Source organism: Pelodiscus sinensis, chromosome 3 (genome assembly GCF_049634645.1).
Source record: "Pelodiscus sinensis isolate JC-2024 chromosome 3, ASM4963464v1, whole genome shotgun sequence".
Taxonomy (NCBI): Eukaryota; Metazoa; Chordata; order Testudines; family Trionychidae; genus Pelodiscus; species Pelodiscus sinensis.
Genome location: NC_134713.1, coordinates 27,646,416 through 27,664,539, shown reverse-complemented (window position 1 = coordinate 27,664,539; position 18,124 = coordinate 27,646,416). Strand labels below are relative to the sequence as shown.

The 18,124-nt window shown below is 44.7% G+C and overlaps 1 protein-coding gene across 1 annotated transcript in view; it reads left to right on the top strand.

The window, feature by feature from the left end:
* The first annotated feature begins 7,149 nt into the window (after positions 1-7,149).
* Positions 7,150-18,124, top strand: part of TAF1B (TATA-box binding protein associated factor, RNA polymerase I subunit B) — a 68,698-nt gene continuing 57,723 nt past the window's right edge. The window contains exons 1-3 of the mRNA XM_075923512.1: positions 7,150-7,623; positions 10,914-11,012; positions 17,481-17,568. Of these exons, the coding sequence (XP_075779627.1) occupies positions 7,606-7,623; positions 10,914-11,012; positions 17,481-17,568 (205 nt within the window). The 5' untranslated portion in view covers positions 7,150-7,605. The remainder of the gene's footprint in view (positions 7,624-10,913; positions 11,013-17,480; positions 17,569-18,124) is intronic.

The following is an 18,124-nucleotide window of genomic DNA, read 5'->3' as shown; positions in this document are numbered from 1 at the left end:
CATGAGTTCTGTCAGAACTTTGAGGAAATTGAATTGTCTCCATGCAACATTTCTATTTTGATGTGTTTGGCAAATTATGATATAAATTGTTTTGTTGGAATTTTTCTGATAGTTCCAATTAAAACTCAGGTGTCCTGAGTTACGCAGGTACTTAAAATGTGTTGTTAACTTTATGTACATTGAGCCATTCCATTGACTATTTACAGTGTGCAAAGAAAATGTGTGTAAGTCTTTTCAGAATCAAGCCCTTAGATTCTATTTTAGGAAGCAACAAATCTTCACATTTGATCCTACTTCTGTACATTAGGGATCCATGAGCTAGGTCCAGTTCTCCAGAGTTAGCTCCTGACTTGCTGCCACTATATTTACTTTCACCTCCTCAGGTATGGGCAACGGCAGCTCCTGTTGGTCACGGAATGCCATTTCTGGTCAATGGGACTTGCTGGAAGCGGCGTCCCACTCTATGCCATTGGCCAGGAATGGCAATTTGCGGCCAACGGGAGCTTTCATTGTCCGAATTTGTGGAGGCACATGTAAATATAGTGGTGTCAGCCTATGGGGGGCTAATCCTGGTGAACCACTGCTGTTTAATTGCCCATCCCTGCTGTACATTATTTCCATCTGTTTTTTCTTAGATGGAATTTCATCTTTCAATTTCATTGGAAAAAATATCATCTCTTTCAGGAAAATGATATGCCTCACTGTCCCAGATTAAGAATTACTAATACTAAAAAATATGAACATTTAAAAAAGCGGGATCTGTTTCATTAAAGTTTGTTACATTTCTATCGGGTTGATAATCGTATTTTTAATATGCAAGGAATTTATGGGTGTTACAATATTGGAAACCATTTTCAAACATCGATCCCTAATGTTTTATAATTAAAGTGCATTTTAAAATTAGATAATCAATCACATTTAATTCATGCAATTAATTCAAAAAATTAATTGTGATTAAACAATTTAATCACTATTAATTGCTATTTTCATTGTGCTGTTAAACAATATAATCCCAATTGAAATTTATTAAATATTTTTGGAGGTTCTTCATTTTCAAATGTATTGACTTCAATTAAAACACAGACTATAAAGTGTATAGTACTCACTTTATTTTTATGACAAATATCTGCATTGTAACAAATAAACAAAAGTAATATAGCAAAAGCACTGTTATTTGGCACTTGCATATTCGGAAAACTTGGTTAACCGGCATTGTCCCCAGACACTATTTTCCCGCATCTTCAGGCACGTGCGTCTGACTTCCGTTTGTCCAACTGGCTATTTTGATGCTCTAACTGTTGTGGTGCTCCTGACAGCTGGCACTGCCAGTTGCTGTCATCAGGAACCTCCTTCCCCCTCAGCCCTGCCTCAAGTTGTTAGGAGCCAGATCTGCCAGAGGGCTCCTGATGGCACTTAGGATAGTTCTGTGGCTTGGGGAAGAAGGAGAAGGATCGCCAGGTATTCCCAACAGGGCAGGGCATGGTTGCCACGGTTTCCTACAGGTAAGGGCAGAGCAATAAGCTCAAGTATCTGGTACATTCCCATTAGTGCTAGATAAAAAATATTACAGTGAAAGCTTTGTTCAGTTTACATCAAACAAGTACTATAGCTCAATCTCTTTATCTTGAAAGTACAACTTGCAAATGTAGATTTGTTACATAACTGCACTCAAAAACAAAACAGTGTAAAACTTTAAAACTTAGACGTCCACTCAGTCCTACTTCTTCTTCAGCCAACAGTTAAGACAAACAAGTTTGTTTACATTTATAGGAGGTAATGCTGTCCACTTCTTATTTACAAGATCATTTGAAAGTGAGAATAGGCATTTATGTTCTGGCACTGCAGCTGGCATTGCAAGTCTCCAAACTTTTACTTTTTATTTTTGAATACAGGGATTTCTGTGCATCCTTCTACATTTGTAAGCTCAACTTTCTTGATAAAGAGATTGCACTACAGTATTTGTAATGGGGGAATTGAAAGATACTATTTATTTTCGTTTTTTTTACAGTAAAAATATTTGTAATAAAACAAAGTAAGCACTGTATATTTTTATTCTATGATGTAACAAATAGATTTATTAAAAATGTAGAAGACATCAAAATATTAATAAATTGTATTCTATTATTGTTTAACACATTATTAATTATCCAATTAATCACAATTATTTTAATTACATGATTAATTGCAATTAGTTTTTAAATCATTTGACAGCCCTATTTAAAAGAAATATAATATTAATACTTTATATAGCTCCTTTCATTTAAGGATCTCAAATCTCTTCACATATATGAATGATTTAAAGTCCCACATCACACTGTATAAAAGAAATAATAGTGCCCTTTTATACAAGTTTGATACAATTTAACTGGGATACAATGTGAATACCTGGATAGCACAATGCCAGGAAGATCTTCCAAACTGTAGGCAGCTCGAGAGGAGCAACAACTGCAAGTAGGAGCTGGAAGGACTGATTCACAAGGAATGATCAAAGGAACTAAATATGTTCAGCTTAAGAGATAACTAAGTGGAAGTGGTTATAATAATCAATAATCTGTGGATATCATTAGTGTATTAACAAGGGCCAGATTATGACTAACACATGCAGAAGAAGGGCACATGGAGTCTCCTTTCTCTGTGTAATTCCTTTCCTTAGCTCCTCAGCTGTGTAAATCACCCTGGAAGGGCTGGGGAGAATGCAAGGTTATGAGTTTATTCTCTCACAACTCAGCCAGCAGAATTTGTGAGGTACAGAGAGGCAGGGGTCCTAGAATGATTGTTATAGTGTGGCCTAACCACATAAGCCATACCATCACAGGGCTCACCCACCTGCAAAACCACTAATGTGATATATGCCATCAAGTGCCAGCAATGCCCCTCTGACATATATATTGGCCAAACCAGACTGTCTCTACACCAAAGGATATATGGACACACATAAACTGGTAGGGGAACACTTTAACCTCCCTGGACATTCAGAAATGGATTTTTGAAAGTAGCCATCCTTCTACAAAATAATTTCAAAACCCAGTTAAAAAGGGAGACATCTGAACTGGAGTTAATTTGCAAATTCAATACAATCAATTTAGGATTGAATAAGGATCTTAACTGGTTAACACACTACACAGGCAATTTCTCCTCTTTTTATATTCACATCTCCACACCAAATGCTGTGAATGAGCCACTTCCACTCTGTCTTGATTAGCCTCATTACCACATATATACCCCGCCTCTGTAACTTCCACTCCAATTTTATCTGATGAAGTGGGTTTTACCCATGAAAGCTTATGCCCTAATAAATCTGTTAGAACCCCAGACAGCCTGAAGAAGCTGTCATTGCAAGGCTCTGAAATTTTACATAGTTTTATTTTGGAATACAGGGATTTCTGTGCATCCTTCTACATTTATAAACTCAACTTTCTTGATAAAGATATTGTACTACAGTATTTGTAATGGGGGAATTGAAAGATACTACTTATTTTAGTTTTTTACGGTACAAATATTGGTAATAAAAACATAAAGTGAGCACTGTATATTTTTATTCTATTTCAGCCTCTGGCAGCCTGACCAGAGCCAGAACCAATCCCCGACAGTGCGGGCTGCTGGAGCCCAGCAGGTAGTCTGGCTGGGGCAGCAACTGTAGAGTCAGCAACCCAGCAGGAAGCCCAGCAAGGGCTGGAGGTAGTGCCCCCGTCTCATTCCCCTCTCCCTCCCAGTTGGCAGAGTAAGACTAGGTGCCGTGGCAGGGAACCTTCTTTGTTCTGGCAAATTCACTATTTGGGAATGGTCAGGTCTCAAAGGTGCTGGATAAATAAAAAATCCAAATCTTCACTGACATGGCCAGCAACTAAGAAGGAGAAAGACACTGCCCCCAGAGCCTAAGGGGCCCCAGCCTAATAGATTTTGTGTACTCCAGCCCCACAGGAGGGGGCAGCCCTGAGCCTCACGAAGGACTATTATAAAGAGGATGGTGATCAATTATTTTTCATGTCCACTGAAGACAGAACAAGAAGTAATCACCTTAGTCTGAAAGAAGGGAGATTTAGGTTAGATATTATGAAAAACTTAAAAACTATAAGGCTTCCAAGGGAGGCTGTGGAATCTGTGGCTACGTCTACACTGGCCCCTTCTTCGGAAGGGGCATGCTAATTTTCAACTTCAGAATAGGGAAATCCGCGGGGGATTTAAATATCCCCCACGGGATTTAAATAAAGATGTCCGCCGCTTTTTTCCGGCTTGGGGAAAAGCCGGAAAAAAGCATCTAGACTGGCCCGATCCTCTGGAATAAAGCCCTATTCCGGAGGATCTCTTATTCCTACTTCAAAGGAAGGAATAAGTAGGAATAAGAGATCCTCCGGAATAGGGCTTTATTCCGGAGGATCGGGCCAGTCTAGACGCTTTTTTCCGGCTTTTCCCCAAGCCAGAAAAAAGCGGCGCACATCTTTATTTAAATCCCGTGGGGGATATTTAAATCCCCCGCGGATTTCCCTATTCTGAAGTTGAAAATTAGCATGCCCCTTTCGGAGAAGGGGCCAGTGTAGACGTAGCCTGTGTGTGTGGTGGTTTTTAAAACTAAGTTAGACCAATGCCTGTCAGAGATAGCGTAGCTATACTAAATCCCGCCTCAACACAGGAGGATGGACTAGAGATAACCTGTAGAGGCCCCGTCCAGCCATACACTTCTATGATTCTATAGCATCTACTGTGCATGGAACACCCATCATGATCCAACACCATGTTTCTACATGTTCAACTACATCAACTGAAAAAAGTATACTTAGAGTTTATGTATCACTATACCTGTTCAAAGCATTGTACTGAGATTAACTAAATTATTCCTGACAAAACTCTTGTGCTGTAGGAATACAGGCATTGTCATGTGGCATTGAAACAGTGGTCTGTCTTTGAGAGTTGCCAGTACCAGATATTTTTAGAAACACACAAGAAATTCTGAAAAAAATGTATGGGATAATGTGTCCATAAAGAAAGTTTCTTTATTACCCCCCACAGTTAGAGGCTGGCTTATACTCTGAAGCTAAGCATGAGGGTTTATAACTCTTCCAGACTTTGTTTTTTAAAATCATAATTGTTGGAACTCTGGGGTTTTTCCTCATTGTATAAATGTCCCTTTTCTGCCAAGTCCTTGGCCTCAGTGATATTTCATGGTAATTAATTCCACAGACTATGGATGTTAGTTATCAGTTATTTTACTAGGCGAGTAGTCGATGGAATTTCCATCAACTACTCGACTAATCGATAGGCACTTCCGCATTCCTTCTTTGAAAAGTACAAGAGCCCCCGCCATTCCAATTCCTCCATTTCAAAGGAGGAATATGGAACTCTGTGTGCAGCCCGGGACCAACAGGAAGACCCACTGACTCTGGGCTGCACATGGGTGTGCCTGCTTTGAAGTGTACAAGAGTCCCCAGCAGGGGCTCTTGTGCATTTCAAAGTGGAACCGCAGCATGGAGCCCGAGGTCAGTGGAGGACTAAAAGTCCCTCACTGACCCTGGGCGCCATGCTGCACTGCCGATTTGAAATGCCACGCGGAGCCCGGCGTCAGCTGGGGACTCCCCAGCTGATCCCTGGTTCTGCATTGCATTTCAGCCAGGGATCAGCTATGCGGCGCTGCCCCTTTGAACGCTGCCTCAGCATTTCAAAGAGGCAGCGCTGCACAGCTGAGCTGGGGATCAGCTGTGTGGTGCTGTCGCTTTAACTAACCCCTCTTCTCCCCCCCTTTGCTGCTTCTATCTGATAGAGCCAACAAGGGCGGGGAGGGGATCGATTAGTCAACTGACTATCCGATAAGCATTGCTTATCGGATAGTCACTTAGTCCTTAACATCCTTACCACAGACCAATTGCATTTTGTTACTGTCCCGACATACAGATGAGAAAACTGAGACAGCAAAGCACTGGCAGGTACAGGTTTTGAACTCAAGGTCAGGTCAGGATTGTGATCTCCTGACCCTTCCCCCAATCTCCTCAACAAAACCCCCATTGCTCGCCGTGTTGTGTATCTAGCCTTGCTAAGTATCTACATAATTTTATTGCTATAACTTCTGCCCTTCTTTTCCTGACCCTTGTATACAGGAGTGCAATTGTAATTAACTAACTAACAAACAGGGATCAGATGGAACAAAATTAAAAGGGAGGAGGATCTGGGGTTTCTTCCCAGGAAAAAGCAAATAGCATTTTACATCCCTCAAGAACCACATTTCTTGCCCACATTCTCCCTCTTTCCTTTCATCCTCAGCTTCTGGAAGGCCTTCTTATGCCTCAAGAGCATCCCATAAAGCTCAGATTTCTGCTTAATTTCTTTGCACTCATGGTCTCCAGGAACTCTGCCCTCCCCAACATCTTTCCTCCTTTCCCCCTTTAGTACTCAAGAACTCCTTCTTACTCCCTATCAGTTCTGACCTCCCATCTCTGGGACTTGCTTGGGCTGCTGCTGGTACTTTCTGTGACCTGATTAGAGAGAAGATCTTTATGCCACAATTACTGGCTTGTGGCTTCTCTTTTGCACTTAGTACATTTTTGGGTGCTATGAAATAATTAGTATTTCTCATTAGTAAGAGCAGTAAGACTTTTCACTGTCTGATATGGTTCTGTGGTAATTGTAACAGCCACTCTATGACATGGACTTTTGAACATAATGACAAGCATTTCTTAGGTGGCTATAGATACCAATCCTTTGGCCTTGCATCAGATGGCTCTGCAAAAACATGTGATTTAGAACAGCTTATGGTATTGCTCAGACATTTAAAAAAACTAAAAAGTTTGTCAGAACAGTGTCCTGTATCAGGACATAAAACTGAGCCCTTGACCATTAAACAACTGATTTAAAACTAATAAACAAATATTTTTACATAATGCATAATTAACCTATGAGACTCATTAGCACAATATATCAGAGTCCAAGCTCTTAGTAGGATTTAAAAAAAATATTATTTATACATCTACATGGATAGGGACAACCATCACAGTTACATTATAGAAGGAAGATTATAAACTGTCATGGTTCAGGATATAAACTAATCACTAACTGGCAAAGACTAGGAAAAATTTCTCCTTCAGGTTGTACTATAATCGTTCTTCTGATGCATTTGGTAAAGTCTTAACTCTTTACGTTTCAAATATGAAATATCACCGAAACAAAGGTCTGTAATAAAAAAATAAAAGTGTGGTGCACATTCGGAGAGGGCGGATCTAGCTCCGCTGGTGCGTCTTGTAACAGGTGGACAGCAGCGAGGTGCTTCTCCGGGAGCTCAAGCAGCCAGGGCCACCAGCTTTCTGCCCTACAAGTCCCGGGCTCAGTCCTCAGCTGGCGAATAATGCAGCAGCTTCCGCCTCGGGCTGTGGCTCAGTCAAGTCCGCGGGGCAGATTCCCATCCAGGCTGAGCCCAGGGGATGCAAATCGGCGCCGCCTGCCCGCTGCCTCGGGGAAGGGGCGCACGAGGCGGGCGCTCCCTGGGGAGCTGAGTGGCCCTAGGACCCGGCCGGAACCCAAACGCGCGGCCCCGGTTCCTGGCCGGCTGCTCTTCCCCCGCGCGCTGCCGCCGGAGCGCGAGGCCCGAGGCAGCGGGTTTGAGGCGCGCGGGCCGCAGGCATGGAGGAGGAGGAAACGGTGAGACGCGGCCCGGAGCCGCCCGGTGCGGGGAGAGAGCGGGAAGCAGGGCGGGGGCGCGGGGGCGGGGTTAGGGAACGGGGGTTGGCGAAGGGCTGCGGGTGGTGTCTGGGCGGCAATGGGGGTTGTGGTGGGAGGGCGGATTGACATGGGATGGGCAATGGGGCGGGTATGAGCAATGGGGCCATTTTGAAGGTCGGGGTTTTTGCCCTGTTAACGGGCAGACAAGGATGGGGTAGGCTGGGCTGGGATTGTGGTGTGAGTGTAGGTAACAGGTGGCCAGAGAGCAGCAGCTGTTCCTGGGTGCCCAGTGCTGAGGCAGTGCCCCACCAGCAGCCATGCAGAAGAAAAGGCATCAATCCCATGCCATGTCACCCGTACTTCTGCGCTGCTGGTGATGGTGGCTCTGCTTTCAGAGCTCGGAGCCTGGTCAGCAACTGCCATTCTCCCGCTATCTTAGGCTCTGAAAACAGTGTTGCCACCAGCAGCAGTGCAGAAGTAAGGGTAGCAGTACTACAGTACTACTCCTTTTCCCCCAATACATTTGCAACCCCTGCTTCCCCACACACACATACACATCTCCTTTTTGGATCAGACCCTTTAGAATTACAACATGGTACAATTTCAGATTTAAATAGCTGATGTGACATTTACAATTTTTAAAGCCCTATGATGGCAAACTTGATCAAAATGGACAGTGAATTTGGTAGGTTTCTGCCTATGGTTCATTGAAATAACTTTGCATTTTGCGAGATGAAAGGACACTGACAGATTAAGGATCCACTGTGGGCAAATCAGTGCAAGTGACTTTTGGGGAGGAGGGTATCTATGATCCTGAACTGAATGGGTAATTAATGATTTAGCAGAACAAGTTAAGCTGATTTAAGAAATTTTAAAATCTGCAAACAGAATTTTACGATATTAAAAAATATTTCTCCCATCGATTCTCTCCCATGTCCTCATTCCTTCCATAACAGTGGTGGAAAAAAGGACCTCCGCAGGCTGGATGTGGCCTGCCAAGTGGGTTGATTCAGCCAGCAGAGGCCCTGCCACTCCCCCACCCCCAGGCCAATTAGGACCTGGGGGCAGGGGGGAGTATATGAAGTTTCCTTCGCCCTGACAGGAGTGCGCAACTCCTTGTAGGGTGGCAGGAGACTTCATACACTTCCTGCACCCCCAAGCCCTGATTGGTCTGGGGGCAGAAGAGGGAGCACGCAAAGTCTCCTCTCACTGTGAGGGGCATGGATACCTAGGGGGAACTTCGGGAGGGGGGGCAAAGGCGCTCTCCCATCCCCCTGGACCAATCATGGTCTATGGGTGGGAAAGCATCCTCTCTTCCTCCCCCCCCCCCCCCCCCCCCCGCTCCTTCTGCTCGAGGCCCCGCGCCTTCCGGTTTGGCCTGAGGCCACTTCAAAAATTTCTGAAGTGACCCCTGGCAAAAAATAATTGCCCACTGCTGATCCAGAATGAGACCTTACTTTTTAATTAATCTCTTTTTCTTGGGTGTCTCTAGTCACCTTTTATTCTTGCAGGCTTTCTTCCATTCCTTGTGTTCTCTAACTTTTTTTTTCTGGTGTACAGTTTACTAAAGTTTTCCTTCACTTCTTTTTTTGACTGTCAGCTAATATTCTCTTCCCTTCCTAATGTTTTGTTAATGTCCTGTAGTGTCAAGTATTCTAGGCATTAGGGATGTAAAATCCCATTTAATTAGTTAGGTGGTTAAGCATTAAGTTTAATCAGTTAACCGATTAAACGGGGCAGGTGGGCCCCCTGGGAGCTGAAGCAGCCTTCACTGGTTAACCATTAACAACCATGCTAGGCATAAGTTACATGGGTTTTCACCCTGTGATAGTGTTGCTGTGTACAGCAGTTAACACAGGTCAGGTAAAGAATTGGAAACATATATTAATTACAGTGATAGACCCAAGAATCTCGAATATATTTAGTTTAACAAAGAGAAGATTAAAGGGTAACTTGATCACAGTTTATAAGTATTTTTGTGGCGAACAAAAATGTGCTTCTGGGCTCCTCAGTTTAGTAGACAAAGCTATAGAAAAAGATACCATATCTGGAAGTTGAAGCTAGACCAGACATGGGCAATAATTTTTCATGGGGAGCCACTCCAAGAATTTGGTAAGTCACAGGTCTCAGTTTTCTGTGATATTAATGGAGGAGTGTGGGGTCTGTGATGGAGGTTAGGCTCAGAATGGAGCTTGGGGTAGGGGATCAGGATACACCAAGGAGTCTGTAAGGAGGTTTGTGTGCTGGAGAGGATTCTGACCTAAGGCAGGGCTCAAGGAGGGGGTATAGAGGGTTTGGGTGCAGGAGAGTGTTGTAACCTGGGGCACGAGTTGGGGTAGAGGTTAGGGATCTAATAGTATAGTTGATTAACTGATAAGCAAAAGCTTACTGGTTAATGCTATAGATTACATGCATCCCTCTGCCAGTACGTTTTTTTAGCAGGCTGGCCAGCAGCCCGGCTTAGTCTTGGCTTGCGCCGGGTATGGAACTTACCCCTGCTGTGGCTCTGCTTTTAAAATATATTAGGAGCCAAGAGGGCAGGCAGCCCGTCTCAGTTCTGGCTCACGGTTGTCCAGGAGCTCAGACACTCCCTCTGACAAGGGCTGTTGCAACATTGCACTGCTGCCTCTATATCAGAGGCAGCAGCATGAGGTAATAGATAGCTGGTCCGTGAGGGGAGCTGTTTTTAAAATTGGCTTCCCTTGCAGACCAGCTCCCGCCTGGCACAGAGTGTCAGGGGGATCTTCAGGAGTGGGGCCTGAGTGCACTGGCTGCTGGCCCCATCCTCGGCAACTAAAGAATAGTCGAGTAATCAATAAGAATTCGAGGTTAATCAGTTATTCAGTTAACCAATATTTAACATCCCTAGTGGAGGTGGGGTGCCAAGTGCAGGCTCTGGCTGGGAGGTGCTTATCATAGATAGCTTCCTACCTGTTGTGAGCTCACACTGATCAGAGTAGCTTGCTGCTGAGGCAAGTGTGTGTCTCTGCATGGTGAGTTTCTTGGAGAGGTAGCGGATCTCCATGTACTGCCCATGCTCGCAAACACTACCCCTGCAGCTCCTACTGCTGCTTTCTAGCCAATAAGAGTTACGAGGATTGTGTTCGTGGTGGGGACAGTACATCATTCTCCCAGCAACAAAAATGTTTTAACTGCATTTTGCTCTGTAAATATCTTCAGGCTCAATAGCTTGCCTGTCACGATAAATGAGACCAAATGAATTTTCTTAAGTGAAATACTAAAACAACCTTTGCTTTTGTTGCTCTTAGAGAGATTACAGTGAACCGTGTATGCAGTGTTGTATTATAAACTGGGGTCTTACTGATGAAGGCAAATTTTATTGCAAGTCTTGCCACAATGTTATAGAGGTAAGTAAGTTTTGTTGTTCTTTTTTTTTTTTAAACATTTCAGAGCGATACATTTTTATCTTGGTGTTAAAAGGTATAGACGGTTAAAAGGCATAAGCAGTCTATGTGCATCATATCTCACTTATGCTGTGTAAAAATACTGTTCTTTCAAATGACGAGGTATGGAGATGGGTAAGAAGCTTAGGAATTTAGTTTGAAATCTAATCTATGTAATCTTCACCTTCACCTAACCTCTGCATGTCAGTTGACCATAAAAAGATGACATGTTCCTTTGTTTGTAAAGCGCGCGCGTGTGTGTGTGTGTGTGTGTGTGTTTGTGTGAAAGCATTGTATTATTGCTAAATTCATTCTTTAAATATTTGATCCATATAACAGTGATTGTTTTGCATCTTACTCTGTTTATTGTGTTAGGTTAAACTACTTTTCAGTATTTCTAGGAAAAAAAGCAACATCTACTTAGACAGTCCTGCTGCTGGAAAGATTTGGGTTGAAGTGGATCACAAAATAAATGTGAATCAACAGTGTGATGTAGTTGTTAAAGCTAATATCATTCTGGGTATATTAACAAAAGTGTCACATGAGACATAAGAGGTCTGTCTCTATTGGGCACTGGTGAGGCCTCATCTAGAGTACTTTGTTGAGTTCTGAGCCCAGTACTTCAATTTATCCATACTTTTCTTGGAGAATCTAGACGAGAGCAACACAAATTATTAAAAGGTTTAGAAAACGTGACGAATGAAGCATTAAAAAAACTGGGTGTGTCTAGTCTTGAAAAAAGAAGCCTGGGATGGGCAGAACCTAAGTCTTCAAATATTTTGAGTGTTGTTCTAAAGAGGACAGTGATCAGTCATTCCACTAGAGAAGTACTGTGTCTTTAGCAAGGGAGAGATAGGGTGTATCTAGACTACAGGGTTTTGTTGACAAAAGTGGACTTTTGTCGACAAAACTATACCTGCGTCCACACTGCCTTTGAGTTATGTTGACATAACGTCAACAAAACTCAGCAGTTTTGTCGACGTATGTAAACCTCATTCTACGAGGAATAACGCCTTTTATCGACAGAGTTCTGTCGATAGAAGGCATTATTGCATCTACACTGTCCTTTGCGTCCACACTGTTATGTCGACAAAGCATCTTGCTTTGTCGACAGAACTGGATGTATTCTAGACGCTCTTTGTCGACAGAAGCTTTGTCGACAGCATCTGTCGACAAAACTTCTGTCGACAAAACCCTGTAGTTTAGACATACCCTTAGGTTAAATATTAGGAAAAGCTTAACTACAAGGATAGTTGAGCATTGGAATAGGCTTCCAAGGAAGGTGGTGGAACCATCACTGGAGGCTTTTAAAAACAAGTTAAGACAAACACATGTCAGGGATGCTCTAAGTATACTTAGTCCATCCCCCTGCACTAAGGCAGGATCAAGTAACTTCTCAAAATCCCTTCCAGCCCTGCATTTCTATGGTTCTAGAATTATTGAAATGACCCTGTAGGAATAATGATAAAAGCCCAAGTCCTGCATTCAGCTGTGCAGAGGGGGACCCTGAAGCTGAGTTGCTCTGAACTTTTGACTTGATACATTTACTACTTGGTTGATTTCGCCTTAACAGATACTGTTTGGAACAGTTATTCCAATCCCTATTTAGGTAGCAGACCCCATCTCATGGTTGGAATACTAGGATCTGTGCTATTTGAGGTTCTATGAAGACCTGTTCAAGATGAAGAAAATAAACGTTGCCTTTTGCAGATGTTATCTGGGAAATAAGGATCCTTCCTTGGAATCATACTGAGCATCCCTTCTTTTGAATTCCTCCAACAATTCCTACTTGAGCTAGTCTGGAACTGCAGGGCTACGTCTACACTGGCCCCTTTTCCGAAAGGGGCATGCTAATTCTAAACTTCAGAATAGGGAAATCCGCGGGGGATTTAAATATCCCCCACGGGATTTAAATAAAGATGTCCGCCGCTTTTTTCCGGCTTGTACTTAAGCCGGAAAAGAGCGTCTAGACTGGCCCGATTCTCTGGAATAAAGCCCTATTCCGGAGGATCTCTTATTCCTACTTTGAAGACGCTCTTATCTACAAGCCGGAAAAAAGCGGCGGACATCTTTATTTAAATCCCGCGGGGGATATTTAAATCCCCCGCGGATTTCCCTATTCTGAAGTTTAAAATTAGCATGCCCCTTCCGAAGAAGGGGCCAGTGTAGACGTAGCCCAGGAGTGGGGCTCTTTGTTAGGGATGTACAATCCTGCTTAATTGGCTAACTGGTTAAACATGTTGTTTAAACAGTTAACCAGTTAAAGGCCTGCCCACCCTGCTGCCACCCATTACTAGGCTAGAACAACCTCTTCCCCGACACCGCAGGCAGGTGCGTCTTCAGTCCGTCCAAAGCAGCCCTTGCCTTTAGCCCCCTGCCACAAGCACTGGATGGGATATTGGAGCAGCCCCTGTCTGTGGCATACCCAGGCCTGCTGAGGACAAAGGCAGGGACACTGGAGCAGCCCCCACCTGTGGGACTCTCGGGCCCACTGCAACCCCGACCCCCTCCCCTGCCGTGGGACTGTAGCAGCCCCCTTCCCATGGCAGACGTGGGGCTGGAGCAGCTCCCTTGGTTAACCTTCAGGGTGAGACTTACAGTTACACTTTCACGTCCCTACTATATGTTCTTAACGCAAGTTGGGAGGAAGGCTTGAGGGAGTCAGTGCATGTCACTCGCACTGTCACAGAATTATTTTTATGAAATCCATAGCATCTTCTCAAATTTTCCTACATGAACCACACTGATCAGGTGGTTACAGAACGTGCAGTGCTATCTGTATTATTTAGACCTCGCTATATGAAATAACTTATTTGAAGCGGAGTAGTGATTGCTAGCATGAGCAGTGTAGTTATTGCTCTAAAGACACAAGCAGATTTTAAGAGGTACAAATGGCTTTTAGGAACCTAACTCCTGATTAATTAAGTGACTTATTACCACTTGTACCTTTGAAAATCTCCTTCACAAATGTTTTTATTCTCTCTTCAAACATTGTGTCAGAGAGCATTCCTTCTTGGCTACCTGTCTACTGAACAGGCCAACACTGGGTAAAGTACCTTCCTGAGTAATTAAGCATGCTAGTTCTGCAAAGGTGGGTCAGCAGTTATCCATCTGTTTCAGATGCCCTTCAGGCAGTTGAGATTGCACTGTATATTTAACTTTTAAAAACTCTTTAACCTTCTTTAAAGGTTTTTTAACTGAATTAATTTAAAGATTACTAAGGGGCTGCGCTCGCCAACCCTCCTCTTACAGGTGCTAGGCTACTCCGGCTCTCTTCCCCGTCCCCGTCCCCGTCCCCGTCCCCCAGCCCAGCCACCAAGGAGGGCCAGGCTGTGGCCGTGCCAGCCCAGGTCCTTTCTCTCCCCTGCCTCGCCAGCCCGGGTCCCTTCTTCCTTCCCTACCCTCACCAGCCCAGACCCCCCTGTCCTCTCTCCCCTCCTCTCCCTGCTGCGCCAGCCCCTTCTCTGTCCTCTCCCTGCTGTGCCAGCCTGGGCCACTTCTTCCTCCCTCTGCCTCCCCATGAGCCAGGGTCTCTTCTCCTTTCCCCCCACCAGCCTGGGCCCTTTCTGTCCCCCTAAGGCTAAATCAGCCCCCCCCCCTCCGGCGGTGGTGTACATCAGGCCTGACTCTAACATTGGCAGCTAGGGGGCACTGTCCTGATCTCTCTCCTGAGCGGTCCCGCCTGTGCTACTCACTGCTCCAGCCCTGCCTGCAGAGCCCAGGGCTCCTAGCCGCCTGCCGGGAGTGGAAGGGAAGGAGCAGAGAGGTCAGTGTGGCAGTTCCCCTGGGTGGCTCGGGGGTGCTCTGGCAGCCATGGTAAGTGCAGCTGCTGTGGAAGGGGTGGGTCTCCATGGGGGCAGCTGGACTCTGGGCAATTGGGCATCGTGCTCCAGCTCCCAAGAGCCTGGCCATGGAGGAGCCCCCAAGAGCCTGCTGCTGGCAAATAAGCCCAGCTGGGAGCCCCACTCCTAGCACCTGTCCTCAGGCTGCTGTCGCGAGCTCTGCATCCTCCTCCCCCCAGCCTCTGGGCTGCGATGTGGGGTTTGCCAATTACTGTGCCAGGTTTCTTGGCATTGAAAGCCCTGTGGGGTGGGGGTGGAGGAAGGGCAATAGGGGCTTGGTTTAAAATAGCGGTTCTAGGTGGCGAGGGAAAGCAGTGAGGTCAGGCTTGAGCTGGGGGAGGGAGGAGGCAGGCGGGATGCAGAGTGACATGATGATGTCACTCTATTGTCCTGCAGGAAAAACTTTTTTTTTTTTCATTTATTCTTGCATTTCTTTTGCTTTGAAGAATGAAAACAGGCTAGTCCAGGACTGGGCAGAATATGGCTCAGGGGCTGGATCCGGCCTGCCAAGCCACCAGATCCAGCCCACGGACCACCCTGCTGGGACTCTCAAACACATAGCTGTGCGGTTGAAAGCACAATCCCTGCAGCTTTGTGCTTGCAGGGTGGGGTAAGCTTCGTACAATCTCCTCGCCCCCAGCCCTATTGGTTGGAAACAACCAGCCAATAGGAGCTGAGAGATTGGCCTGGATGATGGGAGCAGCTCTTTCCCCTCCCTGAGCTGAGAGCCACACGGAGGGAGGAGCCTGCAGTTTCAAGCAGGGCTGCAGCAAGCAGGGAGCCCAGCCTGCCTTGGGGATGCTGCGGGCTTAGGTAAGTGCCACCCAGCCAGAGCCTATCTCTGGCGCCCCAGTCCCTTCCCCCAGGTCACCATTTACACCCTCTGCACCACTCTGCCTCTGGTCACAAGTCCTTCCCAGACCCTGTACCCCCTTCCACACCCCTTCCCCAGGCCAGAATCCTCTCCTGCAGCCATACCCCTTACCTGACCCTACACCTCTAACCCAGGTCACAACCTCCTCCTTTGCCCTAACTTCCTCTCAGACCTCACACCATCTCCTGCACCCCAGTCTCTTATCCCATGCACCCTTCTGGGCCCAACCTCCATCCTAGACCCTGCACCCCCACCACTGAAAAATATGGCCCATGACCAGTTTCCAAAGTCTTGGAGTGGCCCATTGCCTAAAATTATTGCCCACTTCTGGGCTAGTCAGTTTTACCCTTGTTCTCTTGTGATACTGCAAGGTTGCCAAGTTTAAATCCAAACATAAATGTTTTTGTTCAGTGATACTACTATAGTTTGTTAAACATACATTTTTATTTTTTATTCACAATTTTAAACTTTGGTGAAGTGTCCACTTTTAACTTTAATACATATACATTTTGATGAGCTAAAAAGGTAATGGAAAATGTCAGTTTTTTGTTGAAGCTTATATCTGATAATGTGTGTGCAGATTTTTTTTAAAAGTGTTTATATAAAAATTATCAAGCATACTTCATGTTACTTCAGAATCTTGATTTTAGTGCGTGAATCTTCTGTCTGTCTCTTTGTCAATGTATACTTACATTTAAATATTTATCTTACAAAATGTTTGGCACCTTGATTTCCAATATTTTCTAATGGTGAAGCCTGTTTAATTTTTTTCACTGCATCATCCAGATGTTTCTGCTTTCATATAATTAAAATTAAGGTTCACAATTTTTGAGTCTTTTCTCTCAGGGCTCATCTAGACTACAGGAAACGATCGAAAGAAGATATGCAAATTCTGCAGGAATTTGCATATCTTCTTCCGATTGCACTTTCGAAAGCAGAGCTTCCGAAAGTGAAAGCAATTAAGGCACAGCTTTTTTGGCGAGCCCCCACCCCTTTTTTGAAAAGCCACGTAAACCTCCTTTTTTGAGGAAGAACGGCTTTTCGATGAAGGGGGCGGTTTGCCAAAAGAACCGTGTCTTAATTATTTTCACTTTCGAAAGCTTGAAAGTGCTATTGGGAGAAGATATGCAAATTCCTGCATATCTTCTTTCGACCATTCCCCGTAGTCTAGATGAGCTCTCAGTTAGGTGTAATGAGTAGCAGTTATCCAATTAAGTTATACAGCACGTCCTCATTTAACACTATAGATATGTTTCAGAAAATGATCATGTTTAGTGAAAATGCGGGGTCAATTTTCCCATTGAAACTCTCTGCCGCTTTGCAGGGAGGCAGGGGAAGCCCCGTGCAGCCACCAGCGATGGGCTGGCTGGGGAAACACAGCTGCCGGAGTGCAATCGGGGGCAGAGGTGAGGGGGCAAGGCGTCCGGCAAGGGGGAGTCCTCGGGGAACGGCACGGCAAGCAGCGAACCTTCCGCCTCTTTGAACGGAGGCGGGGGAAGCCCCGCGCAGCCACCGGCAACGGGCCAGCTGAGGAAATCGTGTTATTCCGGGGACGGTCGTGTAATTCAAAAAACGTTCCTTAAAAAACCCGTGCTGTCGCGAAAACATGTTAAGCGAGCACGTGTTAAATGAGAAATTACTGTACATCAGAGGCAGTACATGCAAGTAGACATTGCTTTTTTTGTTAACATTAGGCTTTTATCAATTATCTTGCAGAGAACTACAGAGGTTTTAACTTCTGATGTTGTTCCTAACACAAAGATCCAGTCCATCTCCAAAGGACTTAGAAAGAGAAAAAAAATTGGTATGTTTACTTTTTGTCTCTATTGTTCTATATGTATAACATATAGTTTTTTCAAGTTTTGTGTAATTGTACTAATTTTCTGGTACTACTTAACATTTTGGCTAGAGTGAGCAAATGGATTTTTCTACAGGACCATACAAACAGAATTGAGCTCAAAATGATAATTTAGTTTTTGCTGGGCCTGCTCTTGACACAAATTGCATTGGTTTAACTAGCGGTGTAATGTTAAACAGGTCCAGTTTTGTGTTTATACATTCTTATTTGGGTTTATATGTGGCTTTATTTCAACAGGAAATGTAGGGATAGTAATAGTATCTATAAGTCATGCTGTCATGGTTGTTCACAGTTCTGTGGTCCTGGGCAGGCACAATACGTCCTATAGGCTGGATCAGCAGCACAGTGAGGGTGCTCCATTCCAGCGTTCCACGCCTCTCCCCGTCTGCCCACATTTAAGCAGTTAACCAGTTAAAAGTTACAGTTAAATGATTAAATGGGATTTTACATCCTGAGTGCCTGTGCTTGCTGCTCAAAGCGGCCAGCTGCAGGGGAACATGTG